The sequence below is a fragment of the Anguilla rostrata genome, chromosome 2, assembly GCF_018555375.3.
Source record: "Anguilla rostrata isolate EN2019 chromosome 2, ASM1855537v3, whole genome shotgun sequence".
Classification (NCBI taxonomy): domain Eukaryota; kingdom Metazoa; phylum Chordata; class Actinopteri; order Anguilliformes; family Anguillidae; genus Anguilla; species Anguilla rostrata.
In genome coordinates this window covers 39,850,651-39,878,462 of record NC_057934.1, presented here as the reverse complement: position 1 = coordinate 39,878,462, position 27,812 = coordinate 39,850,651, and the positions used below count along the sequence as shown (strand labels likewise).

General features: G+C 41.2%; 1 protein-coding gene across 3 annotated transcripts; it reads left to right on the top strand.

The window, feature by feature from the left end:
- On the top strand, positions 1-27,789 carry LOC135247994 (AP-2 complex subunit alpha-2). Of its 3 annotated transcripts, XM_064322038.1 has the most exons (22): positions 1-966; positions 3,062-3,273; positions 5,416-5,609; positions 7,580-7,709; positions 8,253-8,354; positions 9,506-9,765; positions 10,765-10,933; positions 11,649-11,786; positions 16,605-16,787; positions 17,762-17,859; positions 17,941-18,172; positions 18,333-18,518; positions 19,640-19,794; positions 20,208-20,270; positions 20,860-20,937; positions 22,383-22,465; positions 23,364-23,454; positions 23,859-23,981; positions 24,285-24,401; positions 24,962-25,031; positions 25,385-25,519; positions 26,065-27,789. In XM_064322038.1, the coding sequence occupies exons 1-22, from the start codon at positions 900-902 to the stop codon at positions 26,140-26,142; spliced, it is 2,964 nt and encodes a 987-aa protein (XP_064178108.1). In that variant the 5' UTR covers positions 1-899; the 3' UTR covers positions 26,143-27,789. The 3 variants fall into 3 exon arrangements, with proteins under 3 accessions (XP_064178108.1, XP_064178109.1, XP_064178110.1); XM_064322039.1 differs by lacking the exon at positions 20,208-20,270 and having other exon boundaries at positions 2-966; XM_064322040.1 differs by lacking the exons at positions 20,208-20,270; positions 20,860-20,937 and having other exon boundaries at positions 3-966.
- The last annotated feature ends 23 nt before the right edge of the window (positions 27,790-27,812 follow it).

The window sequence follows — 27,812 nt, the reverse complement described above, 5'->3', positions numbered from 1 at the left end:
ATACCAAAAAACAGGGCTTCAATGCAATTGCCCCGTTTGTTGCTGGCAATTTTTCTCAACCTCTGCAAAAACCCAATCAAAATCGCCATTAGGCTTGAGTGACAAAAAAACAAGTAGTTTCGGAGGGAGGATTCACTCGTCAGGAAACATTTTACTTAACCAATCTCTGTTTGCTTTGGAATTGGGAGGCTGTAGGGTGAGCGCGAGACTGTCGGAGTCTCGGAGACTGCAGTCACGAGCCCTATCAGTCGGAATACAGTATTTTTGACAAGATTATTATTAGTATCGTTACATTTCTAGTTTAGACTATTAATTGTACTATTGTCTTTAAGTGATGCGTTAGACAATGAAAAACAAGGAAATGCGATTTCATTTTAGACAGGCATTTTTGGTGATATATACTAACATTTTATAGCTAACGTTAACTAGCAGACGGATAATTGCCTGAAGCTTGCTAGGTAATAGATTGCTAGGCCATTCGTCACATAGAAAACGTTTTTTGACAATACGTTGGCTGGTTAGTTATCAATTCTTCGCCGTATCATGGCGATGTCGTATTAGGTACCAATATAAACTTTGTGTTTCAGAGCTTGGGGTGAGTTGCAAGCAGCAAACGTAGCTGTCAACTCGGCTTGTTATTGGTTAGCTCTCTGTAGAGCTTGCCACCGAGTGGATAGAGCCATTCTGAATGAACAGTGAGCCAGTTAGCCAGACACTAATAGCAAACTCGTCGCTCAGCGTCATCAGAATAACTTGGCTAGGTTGGTAGCTTGCTAGCAAGCTGGCTAACTATCCTGCTACGGCTGGAGTAGGAGTTTTTATAAACAACTCGGTCACTAGCTAGTTCGCTTACATTAGCAATACAGTTGTGTGTATTTAAACCATAAAAAATATCGAAAATGCCGGCTGTGTCGAAGGGAGACGGAATGCGAGGATTAGCAGTGTTCATTTCGGACATACGAAATTGTAAGTTCCTGTTTCGTTCTCGCCTTGCTAACTTAGCTGGATTCATTTCTCAGTTTTTTATCAAGGTAGCTAGTTGGTAAGACAACTGCAGTTATTCATGTATATCCTTATGGATTTTAAAAGAATTCAGTTAATGCGGTTTTTAGCAACTAGCTCGCTGTTTGGTTTTCAGGCTAGCTAGCTGTGTCCCTAATCGTATTAATCAGTGTTTGTACGGGCACAATTGCGTTTTAATCTGACTGCAGTCGAGGGCGGTGAGTCGGAGACAGCATTCGCTTGGTACCCATCGATACCAGAAATAAATACACAACGGAACGATCATTATCTTGGATGGCTAGTTTGCTTTGGTGGCTTCGGCGGGCAGTGGGCCGCTACGGTCGGGTAGTGATGGGCTGAAGTGTAATATTAGCTATAGCTGTGGTGTAGGCCGCTATATCACTGCTGCAGTCTTTTTTTATTTTCCATGGAATGACATTTCATTTGCAAATAGGCTAAATACATGAATGTTGTCACAACACAATGCATACGCGATTCATTGATAATGTAGCACTGTATGCGTATGACCATATATTAAGTAACGTTATTACATTTGCACATTTTAACCCTGCTTGACCCGAGACGTAATAACTGTACTGAACAGTTCCATGAGAATGTAGTCTATACACTGAAGACATTGGCTTTATTTAACACTAGAGCACCCGGGTGTATTGCTATGAACAAAGATGTCGTGTTTTTCTGATTGTAAGGCTGTTGTACTCTTGGGTTGTGTAGGTTTTCCTGATTATCCCCTTGGTCTCCCCTACTTCTCTTGCGTGTTTGTATGGCTTATGGCTCAGCGTTTGTGCAATTTCCCCAGAGCACCCAGGAAAATCTGGACAGGAAAATCTGAGTAAAAGTCTGCCATCTTCAGGTTTTAGAAGAAGGCCACTTTCAGTGAGGTCTTTGTAGGGATACATACACACACAGGATCTGAAACATTCAAATGTAAACGTTTATACTTGGTAAATTATTGTGTACAGGATTATAAGGGTTTACAGAATCCGTATGTAATGGTGTGTTGTTTAAAGTGCACACAGTTTCTGGGTTAACCCTGTGCTAGTCATTTCTGTGGTTATCCCTCCCAATCCCTAGGTTCTGCTTTCTTTCATTTTTCATACACCCCATTCATTCCCCACGTCCTTAAAATCTGCTCTCCCCTTTTCTTCCTGTGACCCTTCCTTTTCCCCGTATATCCATGTGCTCTTTCTCCAACTTCCTTTTTGCATGCTTGCTAAATTGTATTTGAATTCACTCCCCTTGTTTGTAGCCCCTTCTTTCCTCCCTCCCTTCTGATTTCCATTAACCTGATAAGGTTCTTCAAGGACCAATGCAAATACTGACTTTGTATTGGGGGGATGTGATGTAAAAATATACACATGATGAAATATTAATAAAAATAAAAATTGTGAATTGTTTAACTGAAATTTCCATTTCACTCAGTATGTGCTTCACAATCTAGTGTGAAACTTTAACAGTACCCTAACCAAATTAGACTATGTTTTAAACCAAGACCAAAGATGTTTTACATTTTTTTAAAGTAGGTCTGTGAATGTACCATAAAATTAGTCTACTCAAATATAACGAAACTGAAACTCAAATAGATGAAAAGTTTTTGTGTGTTTTAGTAACAACAGTTTTTCTTTTCATTTGGGTTTTGTAAGCCATCTGAATTTTCTTCAGCCTGTTTCTGTTCTGATAACTGATTCCCTGGTCATAAATGGAAGCTTGAAATGGAAATGGCTGTTGCAAATGGTTCATAAAAAGAAAAAAATATTAAAATTCTCGTGTTGCGATGTCACTTTCAAACTTAAAACATCCCAGTTGTGAGAAGCCTCCATTTCCATTCTGTTCACATCTCTGGGATTCCACTGTATTGTGTTACCATGCTGAAGCGGTATGAACTGAGACATTAGCTTTACCGTTTTCAAGTTGAAATGGAATGCTGCCATAGTTTTGCATCTTGTATTCATTTGTTAATTTTCCATTTACTGTCTTTGCTCTCCACTGTTCTTTCTTTTCCCATGCGTCTTATTTGCTCTTTTCATACTCCATCCAGGTAAGAGTAAGGAAGCGGAGATCAAGCGCATTAACAAGGAGCTGGCCAACATCCGCTCCAAGTTTAAAGGTGACAAAGCGCTGGATGGCTACAGCAAGAAGAAGTATGTCTGCAAACTCCTGTTCATCTTTCTGTTGGGCCATGACATCGACTTTGGCCACATGGAGGCTGTCAACCTGCTCAGCTCAAATAAGTACACAGAGAAGCAGATTGTGAGTAAAGCTGTGTTCTCTTACCATTATTATGTATCCCATGCAGGATTTTCTCTGTTTAGAGCAATAGCAAAAATGAAGGGTTGGATGGATTTCCACACCCAAAGTGAATAAATACATTTTACAATGAGAAAGACCTAACCCAACACATAACCATTGGCAATCAGACCCAAGGATCGGTAGGTCCTTTCCTATATGAATTCGGCAGATTCTGGACCCAACTCTACCCAAGTGAGAGAAGTAATACGACATGCGTCAACAAATAATTAAAATTTAATTGACTCGAGTACCTTATACCTGGTCTTCAAACAGCTAGTCCTACATTAAGATAGATTTTTAAATGGGTATAAAGAAAATTTTGTATTTAAAGTGTTATTTATACTGCAATACAAAATGCAGAGTGCATTTGACAACAAAACAATTTGCTGATCAGATCAAGCTTTTTTTTTTTTTTGGCCTATTCAGGTACATCAGCTTTGGTGCAGTAAAAACAGCCTATTTTTTCCAGGCAAAGAAGGACATTAGAGTTACGATATCCAACTGCTAACTTATATTGGCTGTGTCCTTTCATTTGTAGTGAAACTACATGGCATGGAAGTAGGCAGATGCTGTCTTGAAATCGAATGTCTCTTAAGTCATTGCTGACTTATGAGACTTTCCCGGGAGACTTTCATTAGCCATGTGACCTTCTCCTGCAGGCGGGTTCTCAGTGCGTTTCTGAGATTATTGCTTCGTGCTTGCAGAGCCTACCAGCCTAAGGGTGAATTGACGGCATCATAATAATAATTTGCTGAGACAAAATAAGTGAAATTTATTTGAAATGGTAAGAGCCTGTGTTTTGGCTCTAGCCTATAAAGATTGATTGATTGATTGATTAATTGATTGCATGAAAGACTTTCAATTTCCTGGATTTTAATTATTTTCACTGACCACAAACTGGAAATTGCTGTTTGCAATTCTAATGCAAACTGGTTGAGTGTTAACAGTTCCATGCTGTACACACTTGGGTAGGATATGGATGCAGATTCCTCAGGTTTCTGTTGGAATCATTTTTCAGGCTGGATGGATCCAAGGGCACAGGCTAATTTAACGTGCAATTCATTTTTATGCCTCCGCGACGGCACAGCCGTGGCCGGAGGCATTATGTTTTCGGGTTGTCCGTCCGTCCATCCTTCCATTAGTCCCGATTCTCATAAACGCAACATCTCAGGAACACCTTGAGGGAATTTCTTCAAATTTGGCACAGACGTCCACTTGGACTCAAGGATGAACTGATTAGATTTTGGTGGTCAAAGGTCAAGGTCACTGTGACCTCACAAAACACGTTTTTGCCTTGGTTGGCGGAGGCATACAACCGTGAGGCGGTATTTCTAGTTAATTGATATTCTGTTATACAATAATTTTCTGTAGTATCAAGCAATAAAACCATGTCGTGCACTGTGCTATAGAAAGGAGTTAGAATTTAGTAAATGAAAATCACAATAATAAATAGTTTGTAATTTCTCTCATAACCTTTTTCCCTTCTGTCTTTGTCTTTTTTATGTAAATTTGGAATTTTAGGCATGACAGTGTACTGTTTTTCTGCCATATTCCAAAACACATGGCAAATTTGCTGTCAATAGATTGCAGTACTACCAAACCGCAATGATGAAATTTACAATGCCTGTTTCTATTCACCAGTGTGGGCCCCTCCCTTTTCAGTCAAACATGTGAACTACTTAAACCTGCCTTTCCTGTCTCATAAATGATAATGGAGCTCTGCATATACATCCATTTGTTTATGCACTGTTGCAGTCCAGTCAGCACACTTTGTTGTTGACTGTGACATTTTCACTTCTTTATTTCCGGCAGTTACAGTACATTCAGTAGGTCTGCAGTCGACTGACCTTCTGACTCATACCTCTCCCTCTGGTCCCAAGGATGTATGATTTATGACAATGACATCATGATGGGTCTAGTATTACCAATCAAAGTCAAGCCAATAGACTATTATTTTCCAGACTATTACTTGGGATTACAGACAATGGTAATCCCACTTGCTTTAGCCAATGAATGTATGGAAGTCCTCCTCCTTTCTCTTTCTGCTTTTAAAAAAAATTTTTTTAAGTGATTCTAGTGTAGTTTTTCTGTGTCCCTCTTTAGGGGTACCTGTTCATTTCAGTGCTCGTGAACAGCAACAGCGAGCTCATCCGTCTCATCAACAATGCCATCAAGAATGACCTGGCCAGCAGGAACCCCACCTTCATGTGTCTGGCCCTGCACTGCATTGCCAATGTGGGCAGCAGGGAGATGGCAGAGGCCTTTGCTGGGGAGATCCCCCGCATCCTGGTGGCTGGGTGAGTCCCTGAGGGAGCTTTTTGGGTGTTTTACCTTTAAAATTGGGCAGATCTGTTTCAGCCGTAGTTCAGCTCAGAGAACATGCTCAGAAGTCCGTTGGCAGTACTAAGTTTAGTGTGCTGGTCACAGATAGCCTAAAAAGGGGCTGAATGTTTGGCAGCGACAGGGGTCTGAATTGGGGGAGTCGTAGATAAAGCATGCATTTCCTCTGTGGGCGGGGGGGGGTGCTTCATGGTAACATTGCCAGTTGGGAACAAGATGGAGGGAAGATGCATCTTAGCCAGCTTGCTAATTTCCTTAAACCAGCTTCATGTATAATAGAAACAGTCATTCAATAAAAAAGAAAGAACTGCACCTGCTAAATAAATCACATGTTTATACCTTTCCCTTCTGGCAGTGGTTAGTTGGCCAAAATATTAACATTGTTGTCTTTTAAATATGAATCATTTGCTAGAAGCTCTATGTCGAAATTGCAATTGTTTGTAAGTTGCAGTTCACAGGAGAGCTTGGCTTTAAAACTCTTGGACTGCGTTGTTCATCTCTTGTTCAATGATGCAATTGTTGTTTTTACTATTTTGCTTTGAATCGGTGCTGGTTTTGCATGTGCGTACAACAAACCCCCAGCCTTTGGTGTACACTTAGGGTAGGCTGTTGATGATTTTATACATTGTCTGTTCACTATAATGAGTCGACTTGTGGGAATGGAGGGAAAATAAACCAAAATGGATCTTGGTGCAAAATGCCCCATCAAATGAATATAAACTACAAACTGCTGTTGCCATATAATGTGTGTTTTCATTTGAATGCTTTTTCCCGTTTTGCTCCCCAGTTTGGAATGGGGGCTTTCGAGCGTGAACATTAATATTTGAATTTGAAAGGAAAAAAAATGCAGCGTGCCTTTATTGCAGTTGTCTTCATTTCATTTTGGATTGTGTTCAACCAGGAGTAACTCTCGCATTTTGGCACCTTCTGAGTTGCTGGGTCATACCTACTGCTATGCTGTTGCTTGACGGACACGGCACTTTCGTTTCATCTCTGGTTCCTCGGTGCGATTGGAACACGTCTTTTCCTCCGCTGGGAATATAGTGAATTAAAAGAGATCGGCACGGGCCTCTTTACAAGTGGACCATCTGGTGTTTTCGGCTAATAACCTACAGGTCTGACAGTGGCATGAAATGCTTAACCATATTTATAGAACAGCATCATAAACGGGTTGACGTAAGTGATACGTAAGTAGCCTATGCATGCACAGATAAATAGATTAAAATGTGTGAAAATTTCATTGTATCCATTTTTAGTTGCGTATCAATTTTTAGGTACACTTTTCCTTACGATATAAAATTGTTGCGCATTTTAAACTGTTTGCTGTGCATGCGTACTTGTGTACCACTTATGTCAACCCCTGATTATAAAAGTAGTGTAGTGTATGTAGATATTAACCATCATGGTAACTTTTTACTTTTTATTGCACTTGACTGTGTTCACGTTTATATTCAAATGAAATATATATCCGTCACTCGTTGTATTGGTTTGCCGTCTTGTGGATATAACACGCAATTAACAATGCCTGGAGTTTGGTAAAATTCTGACATGTAATTAAACGTTTAAAATTGCAATATATTAATATATATTCAAATATATTCAAACCTCTGAAGGAATATTCAAGAGTTTTTTTTGGCCAGGGTTGACAGCCTTCTTCTGTGCAAACATTATTTTTCACTGGGTCCTAGTGGGCTGGATGGATTTTCACCTTTTTTTTGCAGAGTTATCTTTATACAGTTATTGATTTAGATTTATTTATGCATCAGTTTGATGGTATAAGTACATGTGAAACTTTAGTTTTATTGGTTTGATTGTTCATTGCCATTGTAAAGGTTTGTTTATATTATCTCCTTGCGGAAGTGGTGGTCTGACGTGACTTTTTTTTTTGTATTGGCCCATTCTCATAGTGATCAATTATTATTGACAGGGACACGATGGACAGTGTGAAGCAGTCTGCTGCCCTGTGTCTTCTGCGTCTGTACAAGACGTCTCCTGACCTGGTCCTAATGGGCGAGTGGACCTCCCGGGTGGTCCACCTGCTCAACGATCAGCACATGGTGAGAGACTGTGTCTTGTTGAAATGTATGTACTGACAGCATCGTGACCATCCTCATTTCAAACAGTTTAACAGCTTAAAATAAGTAAAATAGGGATCATACTCACATGCCCATTTGTTCCTAATAGTAAGTTTTATTGTGAGGAATATCAGAGAAACAATGTTTTGAGTGGCTTTCTTCAAGGAAGTATTTGTAAGTAAACTATTTGACATGTCATTCAGTTCACATAATACCCTGATATTTTATAATGTAATAAAGAGATTATGGAGCTCAGCAGCTGCCGTAATAACCATTTTATGATCAGTTGATTGTATGTGATCCTAACAAATGCAGAAGCTAGCCTATAATATCCCATTAATGGAATCTGACAAAATTATTACAGAATTCAGTGCAGTAGGATTAGGTCACCTGTGTTTACCAGGTTGATGATGTGTAACTCAACAGTATCAGCAAACAAGCCTAGCTGGCTTTGTTAGGATGTAAACTGTTGTAACACCAGTAGTTGGCGGATTATGACATGTTAGTTCCTGTCTCATCTTTCAGGGAGTTGTGACAGCAGCGATTTCCCTCATCACCTGTCTCAGCCAGAAAAACCCAGATGAGTTCAAGACCTGTGTGTCTTTGGCCGTGTCTCGACTTAGCAGGGTGAGTATCGCTGCGTCCTTCCTCAGTTTTCTGTCTTACTGGATGCCTTATAGATTCACACTTGCTTGTATCTCTCTCTCTCTCTCTCTTCTCTGTATTTCCCCTGTAAACACAAACTTTTGGATCTTGGTGGATATCCTGAACAATGGTCACCATTCCAAGCCAACTCTGGCGCAATGTTAATTGAACAGTAGTCCAGTGTTTCTCAATGAAAGCTTGTTCTATTTCACAGCGGCAGGCGTGGCGGCTGCATTTTCTGCCGGTTGTAGAAAATAGGTTTGGACCCCCGCCCCCCTCAATAATTAAAATAAACGATAATAGACTGTTGAATCATGCAGGAAAGGCAAGGTTTCCAATAACACCCACAAAACAATGCGCTATTTAGCAGCTTAATCAACTAAACTATGCTTATGCAATTTAGAGAGAATCCATGCAGAAGGCCTAGAGTGTATTATAAGACTGCAAACATGGTATGCACCGAAAAGTTATCAGCAGCTATTAAATTATTTTGTATTAAAAAAATATTATTTTAATATAATCAATTCCCAATATTTAATTCTCTCTTAAAATGACAAGGAATGTTGCAGTGATTGCTCAATTGGGATTTCAAAAGAAATGAAAAAAAACTTAATTGACATTTTTATTTTTAGATGTGGCTTGATTCAGACATTAAACAAGTTAACAACCACCGATTTGATTCCCTTTTCGGGTGTATAGCTATTCACGCAGGTACTGCTAGTTTTAAGAGATGAAACTACTCAAAATTAGCCAGCCTGAGCTTTTTAGTAGAAGGTATTCCAGTTTTAAATGGTGATGCTCACCATGGAAACTAAGTGCGAGAAATGCATTTGGTTTTCACTTGAAATTTGAGGTAGGTTCCGTGTTGAACAACTGTTCTCAGCAGGAAAATTTGCCACTTGTAATCGCAGAATTCACACAAGCTAGCAGTGCCCTTATTATTGATCACTTATCCCTTTGAATAAAATGGGACTGCCGAAACCCCCAAAAATAGTGGAATTACAAGCGAAACAGCTTTCCTAGATGACCGTGAATAACAGCATTCCAACTGAGTACTTCTGTGGCTTACTGTCAGCCTGAATGTAGTGTTACCCAGGGTTACAACATGTGGGTTCGTGTGTTTTCTCCATCAGATTGTGTCCTCTGCCTCAACGGACCTTCAGGACTACACGTACTACTTTGTTCCGGCTCCCTGGTTGTCCTGCAAGCTTTTACGACTACTGCAGTGCTATCCCCCGCCAGAGGATGGCGCTGTGAAGGGCAGGCTGGTTGAGTGTCTGGAAACAATCCTCAACAAGGCTCAGGAGCCACCTAAATCGAAGAAGGTCCAGCATTCCAATGCAAAGAATGCCATTCTCTTTGAGGCCATCTCTCTCATCATTCACTATGACAGGTAAGGGCTTGAGGGTTACAGGGTTAATCGTCCAATCAGAAGCTTCCCTTTTGCAAACCAGGCCATTCATTTCCCGCCATGCACCACTGTAAGTATGCTTTCTTTGTTAAGGAAGCCTGTAAGGCCCTGCACAGATTATAATCCGGACTTGTATTTTGCTGTGTGTATTGAAGGTGTGAAATAGCCAAGGGTGCATGTGCTCCAGCTGAAGTGCTCCTGCTGTATGGCTGCAGGTGGAACACAGTGGTGACTAAGGCGATGCAATTTTGGGAAGGAAAATGAAACCCATGTTTATCATTTTGATGAGGGACTGTTTCCTGCTGTGTCATTGTGATGCTGCATGGATTGAAAATACCTGAGCCAAGTGTAGCATGTGTGACTATAATCCTGACACATCCCCCCTCCCACACTTTATCAAGTCATCTGCATTATGAAGTGTCACCTACAAATCAGTATAGCTGTTCCTTGGCTCTGCATGTCATTTTGAGACAATGTGGCTGTTGTCATACTGTGCTTCTTTGCAATATGCTGGATGTTTGGCTTAACTTTACAGACTTGAAATGTACGTTTCTGCAATATTAAATATGGGGACGTTTTGGAAAATATCAGTGTTTTCTATTAATGAACTAAACTGTGGAAACCCCCTAGAGTGTTTTGGGTCCCCCCAATAAACGTATTTTACTGCAGTGCATTTTTCAGAGCACATGTTGCAATTTCTGAAGGTTTCTATTTGTATATTTAGCCATATATTGTTGCAAAATCTTTTATTTTATTCGAAATATATTTTTAGCTTATTCCTTCTCTGTAATCCAAAGTCTTAGGAGAGTACCTCTGGTGTTTGGTTTTGAATTTAAATGCTGGTCTCATTTGTACGGTCTCATCAGTTAGTGATTTTAGTGTCAAAATGAAATTACATATAGCATCAATGTCCATATTTGAATGAAGTTTTTTCTCCATCCTCTGTCTCTCACACTCCCTTCCCTATCTGTGTGTCTGAAGTGAGCCCAACTTGCTGGTGCGTGCCTGTAATCAGCTGGGCCAGTTCCTGCAGCACCGTGAGACCAACCTGCGCTACCTGGCCCTGGAGAGCATGTGCACGCTGGCCAGCTCTGAGTTCTCCCACGAGGCTGTCAAGACCCACATAGAGACAGTGATCAACGCTCTCAAGGTACAGCCTGTGCAAAGGGCTAATTGATTTACCAGTTATCTGTAAGAGTATACATTCCTCAAACATAGAAATACTGTTCCATTATGGGCAACTGGCATCTTAATATGGCACGAATAAGCTGAGTTTCTCTTTCACATAACCGTGGCTACAAACCTTGTTTATAAACAGACAGAAGTGCCATTAAATTAGTCCATGGCTATAGAGATGGGCTGCCAGATAGCTACCCCAGTTCTAGTTTAATAACCTGTCAGTGAGCCACCTACTTTCAGGAGTTCATTTCAGTTGACCTTTGATTTCCAACCAGAGATCATTGACACTCATAAAGTGTCCTATCTTTTGTACGGACATATGGACATTTTGTAATTAAGCATAGCGAGGAAACTTAAGCTAGCTTCAGTAACTGGCAGGCTAATTTTGCTGACTTACCTAGCTTCCTCACTCAGTGTTATGATATTTGAGCTTTCAGTAGCAGTCGACAATGGTACTCTGTAGCAAGTTGTGTTAGTCACTCTGGATTAGAGCGTCTGCTAAATGCCTGTAATGTAATGGTTGCCAACCTACATTAAAAACCAGCTCAACACTCAATAGAAGTAATGTCTATGATGAAATACATGTTAGATGTTGTTTTTAATATAGTAATTGCTGCTATAGTATCTTTCGTATTAAAAATGTGAAATGAAGTTTGCCATCTCAGTCGTACTGTGTCTGTCCTCAGACGGAGAGGGATGTCAGTGTGAGGCAGAGGGCTGCAGACTTGCTGTACGCCATGTGCGACCGCAGCAACGCCAAGCAGATCGTGGCCGAGATGCTGAGCTACCTGGAGACTGCGGATTACTCCATCAGGGAGGAGATGGTGCGTCTGTCTTTGCTCAGCCTGTTCTTCCCAGATATGTCAAATTACTATGTCTTTCCACCCATGCCTCACACTGTTATTTGGTATTTCTCAATGTCTGCATGTATACACTTCATTACACTTTTTATTACTGAGGAGCGTTGGCTTTTCACCCCGTCAGTACTGAACTTCCTCCTTTCAATTCCCTATTTGTCTGTTTTGGTATAGTGGTGGTTAAAATTATTGACACCAAAGCATTTTTCGCTATTGTGCCTAAAATAAGTTTCACTGGAAAAGTTTTTGTCTTGAAACCTTAGTTGGCTTTATTTTAAACTGTACAGAAAGAGGAAAAAACTTTCTCTGCAAAAACAAACATAAATGGCCTAGACAAAATTAGTGGCACCACTCAGAGTAATTCAAATAAATCTGATTGGAGGAAATTGATTGTCATTTCCTGTGTACCTCAACTCGCCTGTGTTCCTGGTGACATTGATAATCAGATCAACATTCCATGAGTTTAAAAGTCAGAAAACAGACTATTCTATTCCAGGATACCTTTGTGAAGATGGCAGAAGCAAAAGAGAAATCCGAAATAAGATTATTGATAAGCACACAAATTTTCAAGGCTATAAGACTATTTCACGAGTAATGTTATCAAGAAGAATGCAGCCTATCGGACTCTGAGCATTCTGCTAGAACATGGTCAAAAGAGAAAAACTGACCATAGATCATGTAGGTGGTTGGTTTTAATGGTTGAAAAAGCTCCAAGAACGACTTCCAAAGAGCTTAAGGTTGACCAGGAGAGGGCTGGAGCAGTGGTTTCAGTTCGCACCACAGGGCACTGAACCGTGAAGGCTTATATGGTTGAAAGCCCAGGAAGACTCTACTGCTAAAGGAGAGACACAAGAAAGCCCTCGTGAACTTTGCAAAACCTGCCCACACAAGCCTAAATCATTCTGGGGGAAAGGTTCTGTGGACTGATGAGCCATAATTGCAGCTCTTTGGCAACTCTGATCAGTGCTATGTTTACCGAAGACCAACTGAAGCTTTCAAGAAAAAGTACACCCTCACTTCAGTCAAATATTGCGGAGGTTCCACAATGCTGTGGGGTTGCTTTGCTGCTTCTGGTACCTGGGAGCCTTGATCAGTTTTCATGGTGCTATGCACAATTTCATTATAAAGCTATTTTGGAGTGACGTGTTCAATCCAGTGTTAGAAAACTGAGTCTTCATCAAAGGCCGTGGATCTTCCAGCAGGGCAATGACCCTAAACATATTTCAAAAAGTACCTCAGCATGGTTGAAGAAAAATGACTGGACTGTTCTGCAGTGGCCAGCAATGAGTCCAGATCTAAATCCCATGGAAAACCTGTGGCAAGACCTGAAAACAGCAGTTGATTAAAGGCACCCTTCAAATAAGAGCTTTATGCAGCTGAAAGAAAAATTTAGTGTAGAAAAATTTCTGCAGTGTACAGCGAGCTCATTGATGGGTATGAGAAGTGTTTGGAGGCAGGTATCCTCGCCAAAGGCTGTACAACCAAGTATTAGCCAATAATTATGTCCAGGCCATTTTGTATTGCAAAAAATGCTAAATTTAGGTTTCAAAATAGGTTTTTCTTTTTGTTCAATTTGAAATCAAGCCTTTGAAGGTTTGAAAACTACAAAAACAAAAAATTATTTGGTGGCGATAATATGACCACCGTTGTACAAAGAAGTGTTGTTCCCGGGTTCAATCCCCGGCAGCGGTACTTCGGGCTTGGTCAGACGTTCCTACGAACACACTTGGCAGTGTTCGCAGGTGGGAAGCCGGTGAGGGTGTAAATCCTGGTCGTTGCATTAGCGACTCCTACTGGTTGGGCGGGGCATCTGTTCAGCAGGGAGGGGATCTGGGGGAGATAGAGTGAACCTCTGTGCATGTTAATCTCTCCCAGTGAAACTCTTCGTCAGGTGAAAAGAAGCGGTTGGCGACTCCACATGTATCGGAGGAGGCATGTGGTAGTCTACACACGCCCCAGACCAGCAGAAGGATAGCGCATCGACCAGGACCGTGATACACATGGGGAATTGGTATAACAACTAAATTGGAGAGAATATGGGAGAAAAATGGCAAAAAAGAAGTGTTGTTCCAAATTGAGTGAACCAATATTTTTGAGTTATTCATTATTAAGCTCTTTACATACTGAGCTGTGAGTGGTACCTGTAAACCTTTGTGGAGATTATCTCTGAAACAATGGGTGGAGGATCAATTTGAGTGACATAACCTTGTGACTACTCCAATTCTACTCCCATTTCTTGAGTGCCTTGGGCCACAATGCTCTCCTTCTGCATCAGCCAAACGCTGAGCCACTTTTGGTTTTCTTTGAAGACCAGGAACAACGCTGGTCGGCAATTTCAAACATTAGCGGAAAATGAAATCCAAAACAAAAGCGAAGTAAATGGCCTAATCTGTATTTTACCAATAAGGAAGAAAACACTTATATTCAAACTGAGGATTCATATCTTCAACAAATTTAATTGATCAAGGGATTGGCTGCAACAAAAGAGGGTCCCAGGACTGTGTGTGAGAGCCCTTCAATTAAACCGTGAAGAGACATAAAGCAGCAGGGTTTCCCAGTGAAGTAACAACAATGCTTCTGAGCCCACTTTATCTTCTTTATCCAAAAGGATTTTAACCTCACCCTGCCCCCAAATACTCACATCTCAAGCTTCCTCCTATTTATCTGAGTGCATTATGTATGAGGCATGTTTTATTACAGATAAAAGAAGTGTAGCCACTTGGGTTGTGTCAGTGAAGATATTGTCACCTTGTGTGATTCCTATTTGCCTGAAACTTTCACAACTCCCCCCCTCCTGCCCTGCAACCCAGAACCCCAGTCTCTGATATTCTGCAATGTTTCTGGTTATTATTCAGCCTTGTGTAGGTCAGCTTTGTGTCCCACCACTTCCAACAGGGTGTTGGCATTGTTCTGCACAACAAATGAGGTGTGACTGCAGGTGGGGCTGCGGGGGAACTGTAGATGCATATGAAAGTGTAAAGTTCACCTCTTGCATAAAGCAAGAGCCCACACAAATACAACAAATGCAAACACTCGGCTACACACAGAAACTCAGATTTATGCGTGTGCTTTTGGTTGTGTGTGTGTGTGCGTGTGTGTGTGCATGCGTGCGTTTTCTAAGTTTCACTGTCTGACCACGAAGTTCAATGAATAACCATTTATAAATGTTAATTTGCCTCATATACGCACAAAAATCTTATGGGTAACAAGAATAGCCTGTCCCTATTTACAGCCCCATACTGAAAGATGAACGAAATGTACTGATTGTACTGAATCTACTGCAGTACTCAATGAACGTTATGTATTGAAAGATTCAATTGGTATGAAAAATTTAAAAGGAGCCTACTGGAAGAGGAATAACCCACTGAGTGCATGTAGCCTACTACATGCCTGCTACGAGCAGCAGCGAGACTAACAGAAACAGGAAGTGTTATGTGTGGCGAAAGAAGTGTTTGTTTCTGAGAAATAATGTCATAAAGATGTGAACTATTTAAACAGTGCTATGAGGGCATATTCCCCTCATTTGGTAAAATATAAATAAGCATATCGGCTATTTGTCTATGCAAAACCCAATGGAGACAGCCGATTATTTCAATTGTCCTCAGAAACGGTGTTGTCCTTAATTATTTAATACGAGCTGATCGTTGCAATTAAATTTGACTTCTTCGCGATTGATATTAAACAACTAAATGTCGTAGGACTTCACTGCAAAAGGCTTTGTCAACAACAACAAATCAAGAGAAGTGGAAATACATTAAAATTAAAAATGTATCAAATCTGAATATATGAAAATATAAACGTAGCCTATTGCGAGATCAAAAAACAAAAAATTACAGTCAAGAAAATGAATAATACGAATAATGATACGAATAATTAAAATGAATGTATAAATAGGATAATAAAAATGCAAAACCCCGCTGGGACTTCAGTTGTTTACACAAACAAATGTAGGCTACATAGCCTATGTACTTATTGCAAAATGGCATTGAAAAAATACCAGCTGTCTTACTTTTTGTGCAACTATGCACAGCCGTTAGAGTACTGTTATACACTACTGTTAGAGTTTCGAGTTTCATACTGTAACGACCGCTGCTGTTAGTGTTGGCGCCGCCCTCTTGCCTGGAGTCCTAGGAGGTGCCACGAGGTTAAGTACTGATATTGTGAAATAAGTGTTAGCGTTGTTAAAAATTCTCAAGTGTTGTAGTAGTAAAGTGTGCTTAGCTGTAGCTTCTGTGTAGACAATTATTGAACTATGGGTGAATTCACACCATGTGAGATTTTGCTGTGTGTTAAATATTTTGTATGTCTGCTGAATAAGGACACTTCTCATGCTGCTAAAAGAGTACGCGTCTTTTTTCAAGATGCAGTTCCTAAGCGGGAAAAGCGAAATACAGTCTCTCCCAACTGTTACAATACTTTCTATCAGGCAGCTACGTCCTGCTATAAACTGCGAGTGAGTGAGCTCCAGCTCGAGCCAGACGGGCATAAATAAGAAGTAAATGGTATATTCAGCAAAACGAGTGGTTTTTTATTTTTAAGTCTATGAAAATAACTCCGAACAACTCAAAAACAAAGTTAATTAATTTCATTGTATTGCCTTGAACGTACTGATTGACTTTAAAGAATCAAACTTCCGAACACTAGAACATAAAATCCATCTCTCTTTCTCTATCTCTCTCTTATATCTTCCTCTCTCACACACGTGCTGTCTCATCTCTTTCGCCGACGCACATACACTCTCTTTCTCTCTCCTTTATCTCTCTCTTGATCTTGCTTTCCCTTCAGGTGTTGAAAGTGGCCATTCTGGCAGAGAAGTACGCTGTGGATTATTCCTGGTATGTGGACACCATTCTGAACCTGATCCGCATCGCGGGGGACTATGTCAGTGAGGAGGTGTGGTACAGAGTCATCCAGATCGTCATCAACAGGGATGACGTGCAGGGCTATGCCGCCAAGACTGTGTTTGAGGTGGGTCCTATTTTTGGTTACTCTCTGTAAAACTGTAGCTGAATATTGTATTAATAATACTAATAATTGTACTAATATTGTACTTTTAAACACTGAAGATACTTAAGTGAATATATTGGTGTATTTAATGTCAAAAATAGTTTTTCCATATTCCAAGTTGCCCAAGGATGAATCTAGTCAGCTATGTAAACCCCTTTATTAGGTCACATATGCATACCAGGCAACCAGTGATTATTTAACTTATAATAACCACAACCATACTTCACATTAGAACACACAGGGACTATTTACTAAAGTACCGCACCAAGGTTTTGCACTGGTAAAACGAGCGAAATGTTTGGGTTAATGCAAATGTATTTCAAGGAATTCTAACATTAGACCACAAAAAAGAGAGAATGGAAATTTATTCATATGACCTGCTACAGGTGATTTATCATGGTTGGTGGCCCTTGCGGCAAAGGTAATTGCGTCTGTTTTTTGACCTTTGTGAAAGGTGGGTGTTGACTTGTTTCCGGCACAAGATCAGCATGGCCATTCTTAAGAGGAGGTTGAATAGTTGCAAATAAGGATTGAGATTTTCTGGTTAACAGTGAAAGTATAGCCTGGTATCAAACAGTAAGAACAGTTTTAAGGCATAAATGTTGGTATTCATGTCATGTTAGAGTTTGTTGGGGGTTGTTTTCATTTTTTTTTCTTGAGTATGCTCAATGTTCTCCCCCGCTGCTCTATTTATTTCTTTTTGCTTATGGTAGCTAATACTAAAGGAAGAAAGTGGCTGCATGTCTCACTAAATAATGGGAATATGTGAACTAAAACTGTAGGGACTGATCTGCAACATCATGGCTCAGTCAAATTAATATTATACAAAGTTCTCAACTGCTCCTTAGTGTCTGAACAAATTCAAAGGATTCTGCAAGTCCTGTTTGGACTTTGGGTTTTCATATCCAATAATGACATTGCTTGCCGTCCTCCAGGCCCTGCAGGCCCCAGCGTGTCATGAGAATATGGTGAAGGTTGGGGGCTACATCCTCGGAGAGTTCGGCAACCTCATCGCGGGGGACCCTCGTTCCAGGTCGGTGTCTTACCTCCTTGCGTTTCTGAAGCACTGTCTCCCGTGCGCTGCATTAACCTGACCTCACCCCTCCTCGCCCAGTCCTCTCATCCAGTTCAACCTGCTGCACTCCAAGTTCCACCTGTGCTCGGTGCCCACCCGCGCCCTCCTGCTCTCCGCCTACATCAAGTTCATCAACCTCTTCCCCGAGACCAAGGCCACCATCCAGGAGGTGCTGCGCTCGGACAGCCAGATCCGCAACTCGGACGTGGAGCTGCAGCAGAGGGCCGTGGAGTACCTCAAGCTCTCGTCCATCGCCAGCACCGACGTCCTGGTGAGTGCGGCACCGCCGGGGAGTTCTCACACAGCCATTTTAGAGCCTTTCTCTTCTAATGAGGGTAACGGTTGGTTGTCACTCTCTCTCTCTCTCTTTCTTTCTTTCTCTCTCTCTCTCTTTCTGTCTCTCTCCCAAACACACATGCACGCACACGCAGGCTACAGTCCTGGAAGAGATGCCCCCCTTCCCTGAGAGGGAGTCATCGATCCTGGCCAAGCTGAAGAAGAAGAAGGGCCCGGGGGCGGTTTCTGTGTCTGAGCTGGAGGACGGGAAGAGAGAGGGAGAGCTGAATGGAGCAGGGGAGAGGGGCACCGATGCCTCGGCTATCGCCACCTCCAATGCGGTGGGTTTCATTTGAAGTAAAGCAGATGCTTATCCAGTTAAAATATTTATGAATCAAAAGATATTTATCTAAAAATGTCAAATCACTGATACTGCATGGACATGCATAAAGAATATAATCCATGTTCATTCAGCAAGAATGGATATCTAATTTTTATAAGATGTGGTTGTCTAGATATCTTGACTTTCCATGTCCTGCAGTGGAAACACACCTCATTGTCTCACCTGGGGGGAAATCCTGTTTAAATTACTATTTTTGGCAGTCGTGTTACTTTCCCCGTTTTCGCCATTCCTGCGATTTACTGCTTTCCGTGACTTTTTGGCAGTTTTGAATGGGAACCGTCAATCTTAACTTGGCCTACAGTGTGATTTGTAGCCTACAGGGTAGGCCTATAGCATTGTGGCCATATTGCAAATGCGACAATGTAGATTCATTGACAATATGCTTCATCTCAAACCTCACAATGAACAATATGTTATACCAAAACAAGCTTTAAAGAATTGAAAACGGACATACGGTAGCCCAACCCCGTTTTATTGTATATAGGCTATATAGTAGGCAATAAAAATGGAAAAACCTAGCAGTTGACATGGCACCCGAAAATCTTTGCAAGTCAATATAAAGAATTTAAATATTAATTAGATCTTCAATGAACATATTGTAGACTGGAAAATCCTTACGTGTTGTTTCAATGTGGTGAACAATTTTGACTTTACTTTAAACTCGTATTTTGCATAATTTTCAAAGCAACCGTACATTCAAGATTGCTCAGAATCATCGACAGTGGTCATAGAACATAGGTTTTGATCAGGCTTCCATTCTTCATGAGGCCGGCAATGTTGAAAACTCACAACACCTGTTGAATTAACCGTGATGCAAGGATTTTCGAAACATTTCCCATAAAACAGCAAGCTGCTAAAGCTGCCATGTAAAAATAAAGAATCTAATTAAACGTGTTAATTCACATAAATTTAAGTAATTTTTTCTGAGTACTGTATGGTGCACAAGCTGTCCTGGTCTTTCGAGCTCTCGAATGCTTGAGCACTCTGGTGCCCATCCCTAGAAAGAAATGGGGTGTGGTTTACTGATGGACAGAACATATATTTTCACTTCCCTTTCAGTCCACTCCATCCCCGTCAGCTGATCTATTAGGACTTCGCTCGGCAGCCCCGGTTGGTTCAGCTCCTCCCAGTGCTGGCAGTCTATTGGTTGACGTGTTTTCAGAGGCAGGACCTGCTGCTCCTTCAGCTGCGGTAAATGATGACAACTTCCTCAGGTAAGGAGCAGTGTCTGTGAGCTTGGGTTTGGTTTGTACTTACACACTTGGGAAATTGGATCGTTTTCATTATTGTTTGTAGGTGGTACTGTGTTATGTTTATGTACTATACTTGTGTGAAGATTATAGGAGTTTTATCTTCAATGGAGGCTTGATTAGAATATGTAAATAAATAATCTGTCCTTCATTACTGACTATTTTAACACTGTCTGACTCTGCTGTCTTTCACTGTCAGTTGTTCATTTTCTCCCTTTGTATGTGTGTATTATACTCACCTTTTCATTTTACTGTTTGTGACTCAATGTCTTTCTTATTTCTTGTCTTTTCTCTCCCCTCCCCTGTCTGTTTCTCTCTTTTTGTGTGCTGTTTATGTGTTGTGACTCTTGTTCTCGATTGTGATTGGATGCTGGCAGTGATCTGGAACCTCCCACTGAAAACTCTGACTCACTATTGGTTGAGGGTCCCAGTGAATCAGAGTAAGGGGGCAGAGTTTACCATATTAAGAACATATTCTTAACAATTACAACAAAAGAAAAATACAGCTTTGAGAAAAATGGATATTTCAGTAAATGGTATGGTTAAATTGTTGGATGAGACTTATGGAGGATATATGTAATATATTGAGATGTATGCAGATGGTCATTAAAACCCCCTTGTGACAATATTTTGTTGTGCGTATTTCAAGACGATAATTAATGATCTCAAGTGAGTTATCAATCTGAGGGATTTTTATAAACTGCCAGAATTTCAAAGTGTGTGTACTAACCACATTAAAATATCTCTCTAAATGTATGTCCATTTTATCTTCCCCTTTTCATTGCTTTTCTCTGTCATACGCGATCGCTTTGCTTTTCTGCTCAAATGCATCTCGTTCCCTTTGTCCACCTGTCCCGACTTGTATTTGTGCTTTGTTTTGTTTTTTCCTTAATTTTCCTGACTCTGCTTTGATATCCCAACCATTCCTGTCCTCCTGCTTTCTCTCTTTCATTCCCATTCCCCCACTCCTGTGCTTGACTCACATTCTGAACTGACTCTTTTGCCATCCCCCTCTTCCTCCTCTCTCAGCTCTGCCCCTTCCTCCTCTTCTCTTGGCTCTGAGGATCCCGCTCCACCTCTCCCTGAATCAGATGAGCTCCTGAACAAGTAAGAGCTCTGTCCTTCTCCCCATCTCTCACATCCTTACTCTTCTGGCCCGCTCGTCCCCCAGCCTTTGCCTCCTGCCTACTACTTTCATTCTTGGGTTGGATAATCGTCTCTCCGTTTTTGTCTTTTTGTATTACTACTATTACTACCCTTAACGTCACTCTTCCCATGTTCAATGTGTTTGTAGTTTTTGTGGTAATGTAGCAGACCTTAATATAGACATGTTGATTACTCGCCGGAAGTGGTTGAATGAAGCTTAGTGCATTGCTTAAAGTTCTGGGTTACAGCTTTTTTAGATCAATGAATTATATCCTTGGCTTGTAACGTAATTTCAATAAAGGGGAAACAACCACTGCACTGGATTTTTATTTAGGGCTTCTTAACCAATCGCATTTAGCCGTCCAATGCAATTTTCCAATAGTATGCATGGGAACAGCATATAGACCACCACGGCACAGCCGGGTACTTGACATTCGTTACCCCGCTTTTGAGGGACACAAAAACAGTAGTGTGTTGAGATACTGTGGTGCAACAAAAAAATCCCTGTATAAAATTATCCCTGTATAAAATATCTTCCAATTATGTTGCATGGCTACTCAGTCCAGCCTCCAGTGAGATATAAAGTGAAATTAGATTTAATTGGTCTGACGGGATGCTCCTCTCCCTCATCTCCCTAGTTAGTGAAATAAACATTAACAAGTTACCTTGCCTCCAACGTGGCAGTGTGGTTCTGTGGAGCCCAAAGTAGTTATTTCTTTAGCTATACATTAATTTGCTGCATGCAAGATTTTGTTGGTGCATCTATGCAGTTTTCCATTATTGTTAGCATTAAGCTAACTGGTAGTTGAACAGCCGTTAAAGTAACTGTATATCTGTGTTTGATTCCTGTGTTGTATTTGAAGTTGTTACAGATAACATGTATGCTGCATGTAAGAGGATTAGTCCTTCAGAAATACTTTCTGATGTAAATAAGCCAAAAGTGTGTGTGTGTGTGTGCACGTGCACGTGCGCATGTGAAATATGCTTTTATTCCTTATATAGTTTATGAAAACACTGCTTGTTTCTATTTGTTTGTCTTGTTTCTATTTTATGCTTTAACTGTAACAATGAACAGGCTGCCAATACATGAAGAGGTGGACACCTTGACGAGACTATAATTATTTTAATTTTCATTATGCTTGAATAATTGTGTTCTCATTTTTGGTGACAGTTGGTTAAAAAAAAAAAAAAAACATCTGGCAATATTCAATGAAAGCGCTTCCTTTAGTCATCACTGTTTACCCGGAGCGATTATATGTTGCAGCCTTGTTTTAGCTGGGCTTAATGTGATGACTGAGATATGTTGCTCATGAGAGACGATGACCACTCTCCACTTAGTCATCTATTCTGTTTTTCTCCATCCTGCTCTCCCTTTCTCTTTCCCTCACTGTGCTTCTGACTCTTAGGTTTGTGTGCAAGAATAATGGGGTTCTTTTTGAAAATCAGCTGCTTCAGATTGGGATCAAATCCGAGTACCGCCAGAACCTGGGTAAGTTTCTGTGTGTTTCTAAGGTGGTTTTCACACTGGCAATTTAGTATGAATCCAGGAGCGGTTCACCTCAAAATTTGGTGAAGATTTTTCCGGATCCAGGTGTGTGGACCAAGGAAGCCTACCCGAGTTTGCCTGTACGAGGTAGACCTGAACAATTGCAATCGAACTGTGGTACGGTTCGCATCTAGGGGGAACATAATTCCTTCTCAACCAAGCAGAAAGCTTAACTGGTATTCAATATTGGTCTATTCCATGTATTTGATTGGTTTTCAGTTCAGGAATCTTCTTACAGTGACAATGCCCACCTATAATATACCAATTACTATTTAAAAATGTGTGTGAAATTAATAAAGTGTGTGTGGTTTTGCAAAACCATTATGCAAAACAATTTAGGGAAACTTTAGCCAGCAGCATGTGCAGTGATGAGCTCACTTTATAGATGTGCTTGAATGATAATGCCCTGCACTTAAAGTGGCCAATACACCTCTCATTACTGCCTGTCTTCTCAAAAGCCTTCTAGTGATGGCAAGAGCAAAGTGTAAAGACCAAAAGGAACTTCCCAAGATCCAAAGCACCCCCCTCATCTATGAAACATGGTGGCGGGGGTGTTATGGTTTGGGCTTATGTGTCTTCATTGATGATATAACTGCTGATGGCAGCAGCAGCAGAATGAATTCTGAAGTATACAGAATCATCTCATTTAAATTCAAGCAAATCCCTCCAGACTACATGCGAGTTGTTTGATTAAAAATAAAACATTGTGGAGCACAGAGCCAAATCTAGAAGAAATGTCTGTCTCAAACATTGTGCAGCTCATTGTGTGTGTGTTTTTAAAATATGACATTTTATAATCTTTTATTAAATCTCTCTCTCTCTCTCACTCACTCACTCTTAGGGCGGATGTACTTGTTCTATGGAAATAAGACTTCAGTTCAGTTTGTCAGTTTCAGCACTGCTGTCAGCTGCCCAGGGGAGCTGCAGTCTCATATCCTTTACGCAGACCATCACACTGATTCTCTGCAGGGTTTACTAAATAAGGGCTTTCATCTCCTGCAATTACCAACTGCTCAGTACAACAGAAAGCATGGCCTGCGGGTGTCTTCATCAAATTACCGTGTAATTATAGTGTGAAACTGTAGCATTGCCCAGCAGAGTGCTGATTTCTTTCTAATTTTAGTACTGTTATGTAGTTTGTGTAGAGTACAACGCTTAGTTTTCACGTGTTATTCTGCCTAAAATTGCAATGACAGTCTGTTGACTGTTCTCTGCAGAATATTGCTTTGAGTCACGGTGCTATGCTGGTGTTTGAAGACTGATAATGTAGTAATACAGTGCTGTGTGGCGCTCAGTGCAGTGTTGGTTAAGCAGGCCTTAACGCAGCCTCCTCACAGCTCAACCTACAGGCAAAACCTGTGGAGCCTCTGGTGGAGGGTGGTGCTCAGGTGCAGCAAGTTATCAACATTGAGTGTCTGTCCGACTTCAGTGAGGCTCCACTGCTTAACATCAAGTTCAGGTACGTCTGTGTCTAGGTGTCTGTGTTGAGGGACAAAAAAAATAGTGATGTTCGACTCCTGTTGTTACTGAATAAAGGACAAAATAGAAAGCCTAATTTTCTCAGAAGAAAGAATGGACTGCATGTAATGCTGGAGTACTTATGACACATTCTTGTACAAAGCCATTGAAAAAAAGAGCTTAAACACCAAATGGGCACACTTTTAATAAACAAATGCAGTGTTTTGTGTCCTTGCCCAAGAGTCACCTGCTTTGATTTGCATTTTGTGTACATGATGTATTATCCTTATTTGCTCTTTCTCAGATATGGAGGAGCTCTACAGAACATCACTCTGAAACTTCCCATCACCATCAACAAGTTCTTCCAGCCCACAGAGATGGCCTCTCAAGACTTCTTTCAGCGCTGGAAACAGCTCAGCCTGTGAGCTTTTTCATGTCGATTCGTCTCATTGTCAAATGGGTTGAGAATTTCATTCCACTTGTGTGCATTTTATTTGTACGTGTTTGCATGTACGTTTTGAAACTGAAACTTTTAACACCGTAGTTGATATGTAATATGGTATTTTTTGTACAAGCCTTTTTTTTAAAATTCTGTTTTAGGCCACAAGCTTTAATCGCCCTAAAGAGCATATTGTAGGATTGTTTTTTGTATCAGCAGAAAACAGTTATATAACTCATATCTCAAATTGCTTTGTATGTATTAAAATACAATTGAGGTTTTTCGATTACTAGTTATGTGTTAATTAACACTGTTATGGGGGTTTTAAACTGCCGTATGCTCTTTAAGTGAAATTACTTATACTGGTATCGAGTGGCAGGTAAAATTTTGGTATCTTTACGGCAATATTTCACATCATCATAAATATAAGTGGATATTATAATGTCATGGGTAATCATTGTAGATGGATGGGTAATCGTTAATATTTGCTTTAAAACTATTGGCGCAAAGCATGTTTAAAACATATTCCACTTTCCTCTCAGCCCTCAGCAAGAAGCGCAGAAGATCTTCAAGGCCAACAATGCCATGGACACAGAGGTGCTCAAAGCCAAGGTAGGGTGCGGTGCAGTCATCCCTGACTGCAGAGCTTCATGTGTGTGTGACCATGGCTTTAGGATGCCAAATTAAGAGTTCCCAAAGAGTTGTGATGGAGTCAGTCTTCCCAACGAGAGAAAATAATACTGAACGGACAGACCCTCTCCTATGCATGTCATCCCTGTCTCAGAACTGAGGGATTAGTGTAGCGTAGTTAGAATTTCCCACTTACAACTGAACTTTCTTGCCCAGAAAACACTTGATTTTGTAAGAATGCATCAAATATTGAACATAATTATTCTCTTCATCCTTCCATCTTGTCTCCATTTCTCTGTCTCCCTGTCCTTTCCTACCTCCCTTCTGTGGTGTAGTTGCTGGGTCTGGGAACTGCATTGCTGGAGAATGTGGACCCCAACCCTGAGAACTTTGTGTGTGCTGGAGTCATCCAGACCAAGGCCCAGCAGGTGGGCTGTCTTTTGAGACTGGAACCTAATGCACAAGCCCAGGTAAGTACATACTTCATCGGTTCATGCTCTGTTAATGTCTCGCTGCCTTATAATTCCCTTTCCTTGTTGTCACCTCCCCCCTTTCTCTCTCGCAGTCAAGTCCTCTGTCTGCCTCTAATCTCTTTGCATCTAACTGCACCTACCATCTGGGGGTGGGGAAGTTCTCAGTTTTGACGGTGTTAGAAATTGCATTTTCTCTCTGTCATAAAATGGCGATTAAAATGATCCCTTTCTCTGTTGTACACTTTACTGTTCATTTCTGCTGATTCATTACATTCCTGTCTCTCTGTCACGGTCTTGTTTCTCTGGATTTGCCTCGACTAAAGCCTGACATGCAGGTAATAAACCCCCCTGTCCCGTCCCGGTCCCCCCCCCCTTTCGGCGCAGTGCTCGTGTTAGCGTGCATACTGTAGCGTCCGGGCAGTCGCTCATGGTAACATCCCCCATCTCACCCACTCTCTCAGAGCACCGGAGTGTCCTGTCCGTACCGTTGCCAGTGCAGAGCGCACATGCTAACCTGCGCGCCCCTCCTCTCCTTCTCTCAGATGTACCGGCTGACGCTCCGCAGCAGTAAGGACTCGGTCTCCAAGCGCCTCTGTGAGCTTCTGGCGGAGCAGTTTTAGAGCTAGCGCCAAGGCTGGGCTCCGGGCTTCAAACTGTGTCAACCAAGAGAGGATCAGCAGAACCTTCAGACGTGCTTACATAAGGGAAAAACAGCTGTCCTCACATGACAGCCATATGTTATTGTTATTATTATTGTCATGATAATTATTGCTATAATTATTGTTTTTATTGGTGTTTACCTGTGTGTATGTCTGTGTGCGATTGCGTGCGTTTCAGGATTTCGGTGATTCGGTCTTTCGTTGAATTTACTTAATCTCGTACTTGTATTGACAGCCGGTTGCCGTGGGAGAGGGAGAGACCAACGATGGCGATCTCTCATTTTCTCCTTCAGTCTTCATTCCAATACTGCCAGTGACATTTCAATCTGACAGCATTCCTAGTTGATAAAATCCACGCACACAAACACACAGGTGTGCACACACGTTCGTATCTGTATAAGCCTGTATTTCTATACGACAACGTTCGGCTTTGTACCGTTGCTGCCCACAGCAACACTCGGCCCTATTGTAAGAGTTCTAACAAAAAGTCCTCGCTTCACCTGCCTGTTGGTTGAATAGAATTGGCCAGTGCACTTTATGAGATAGACAGCTTGAGAGCTTCTACTATGCGCTTTCCCATCCCTCGCCACCTTTGTTGAAATTGAACCATTCCCTATTAGAGTATGTTGATGAAGTTCAGTTGTTCCTCCTGAATTTTGCTTTCCTTAACAAAACAAGCTTTTCTTGTACTGACAGACACTACAGTGTGCTCTCTTATGCAGGTTCCCCCTCCTTGTCCCTCTGATATTCCTGCTTCCAGTCTGCGCACAGGGCACAAACTGTTACTCACAGTACCTGGGTCTTGGAGGTTCAGCTTTTTTGTAGCAGCCTTGCATTAGCATGGACTGCAGTTCTAAAATATACATACATGAAATTATTGATAGTCGTTTTAACACTTCCTTGATATTGTCTCTGAATGTATATCGACATGTTAACTGTTTAACATTCCAGGATATATATTAAGGCATTTCTTGGGGTAGCTGGACCAGATCCTTTGATTCTGATTGACAGTGTTCGTATGCAACTTGGAGTGGCCTGCTAGGTCTTTATTCTTCTGTGTGTGCACCAAGCAGGGACTTACCATTCTGCGTGTCTCCAAAGTCTCTGTGCGTGTCCGTGTGGGTGTGTGTCTGTGCGTGCGTACGTGCGTGCGTGTGTGTGCATGCTGAAAGCTGATATTTTAAAACCATCTGTCTCCTGATGCACTTTTACTTTAGACTGAAAATGACCGTTGTGCCCCTGGACTTGGTATGTACACGCAGTCAAAATATACTATTATTCAATTGCACCACAGGGTTTGTGTTGATTTTGTGGCTGTGCGTTGCTCATAATAAACACCCAGGATGTTCTGGGACACTGTTATATTAGATGAATAAGGAGCCACTATCATGATGTTTGCGTGGGTAAGAGTAACTGCTTCCTCTAAGCTTTCAATGAAGTACTGTGGTCATGCTCATTTTAGATAATTCAGGAGTCATTGTCATTGTATTTGTCTATACGGTATCGCTAGCTGCACAGCCAGGTGTATCAGTGTAAAATCTGTCAGAAACTTGTGTTAGAATTGCTCTGTACTGAACAATGTGAAAGTAAAAGTATACCTTGTATCCAGCCGTTTCTCTTTGTCTGGTTCG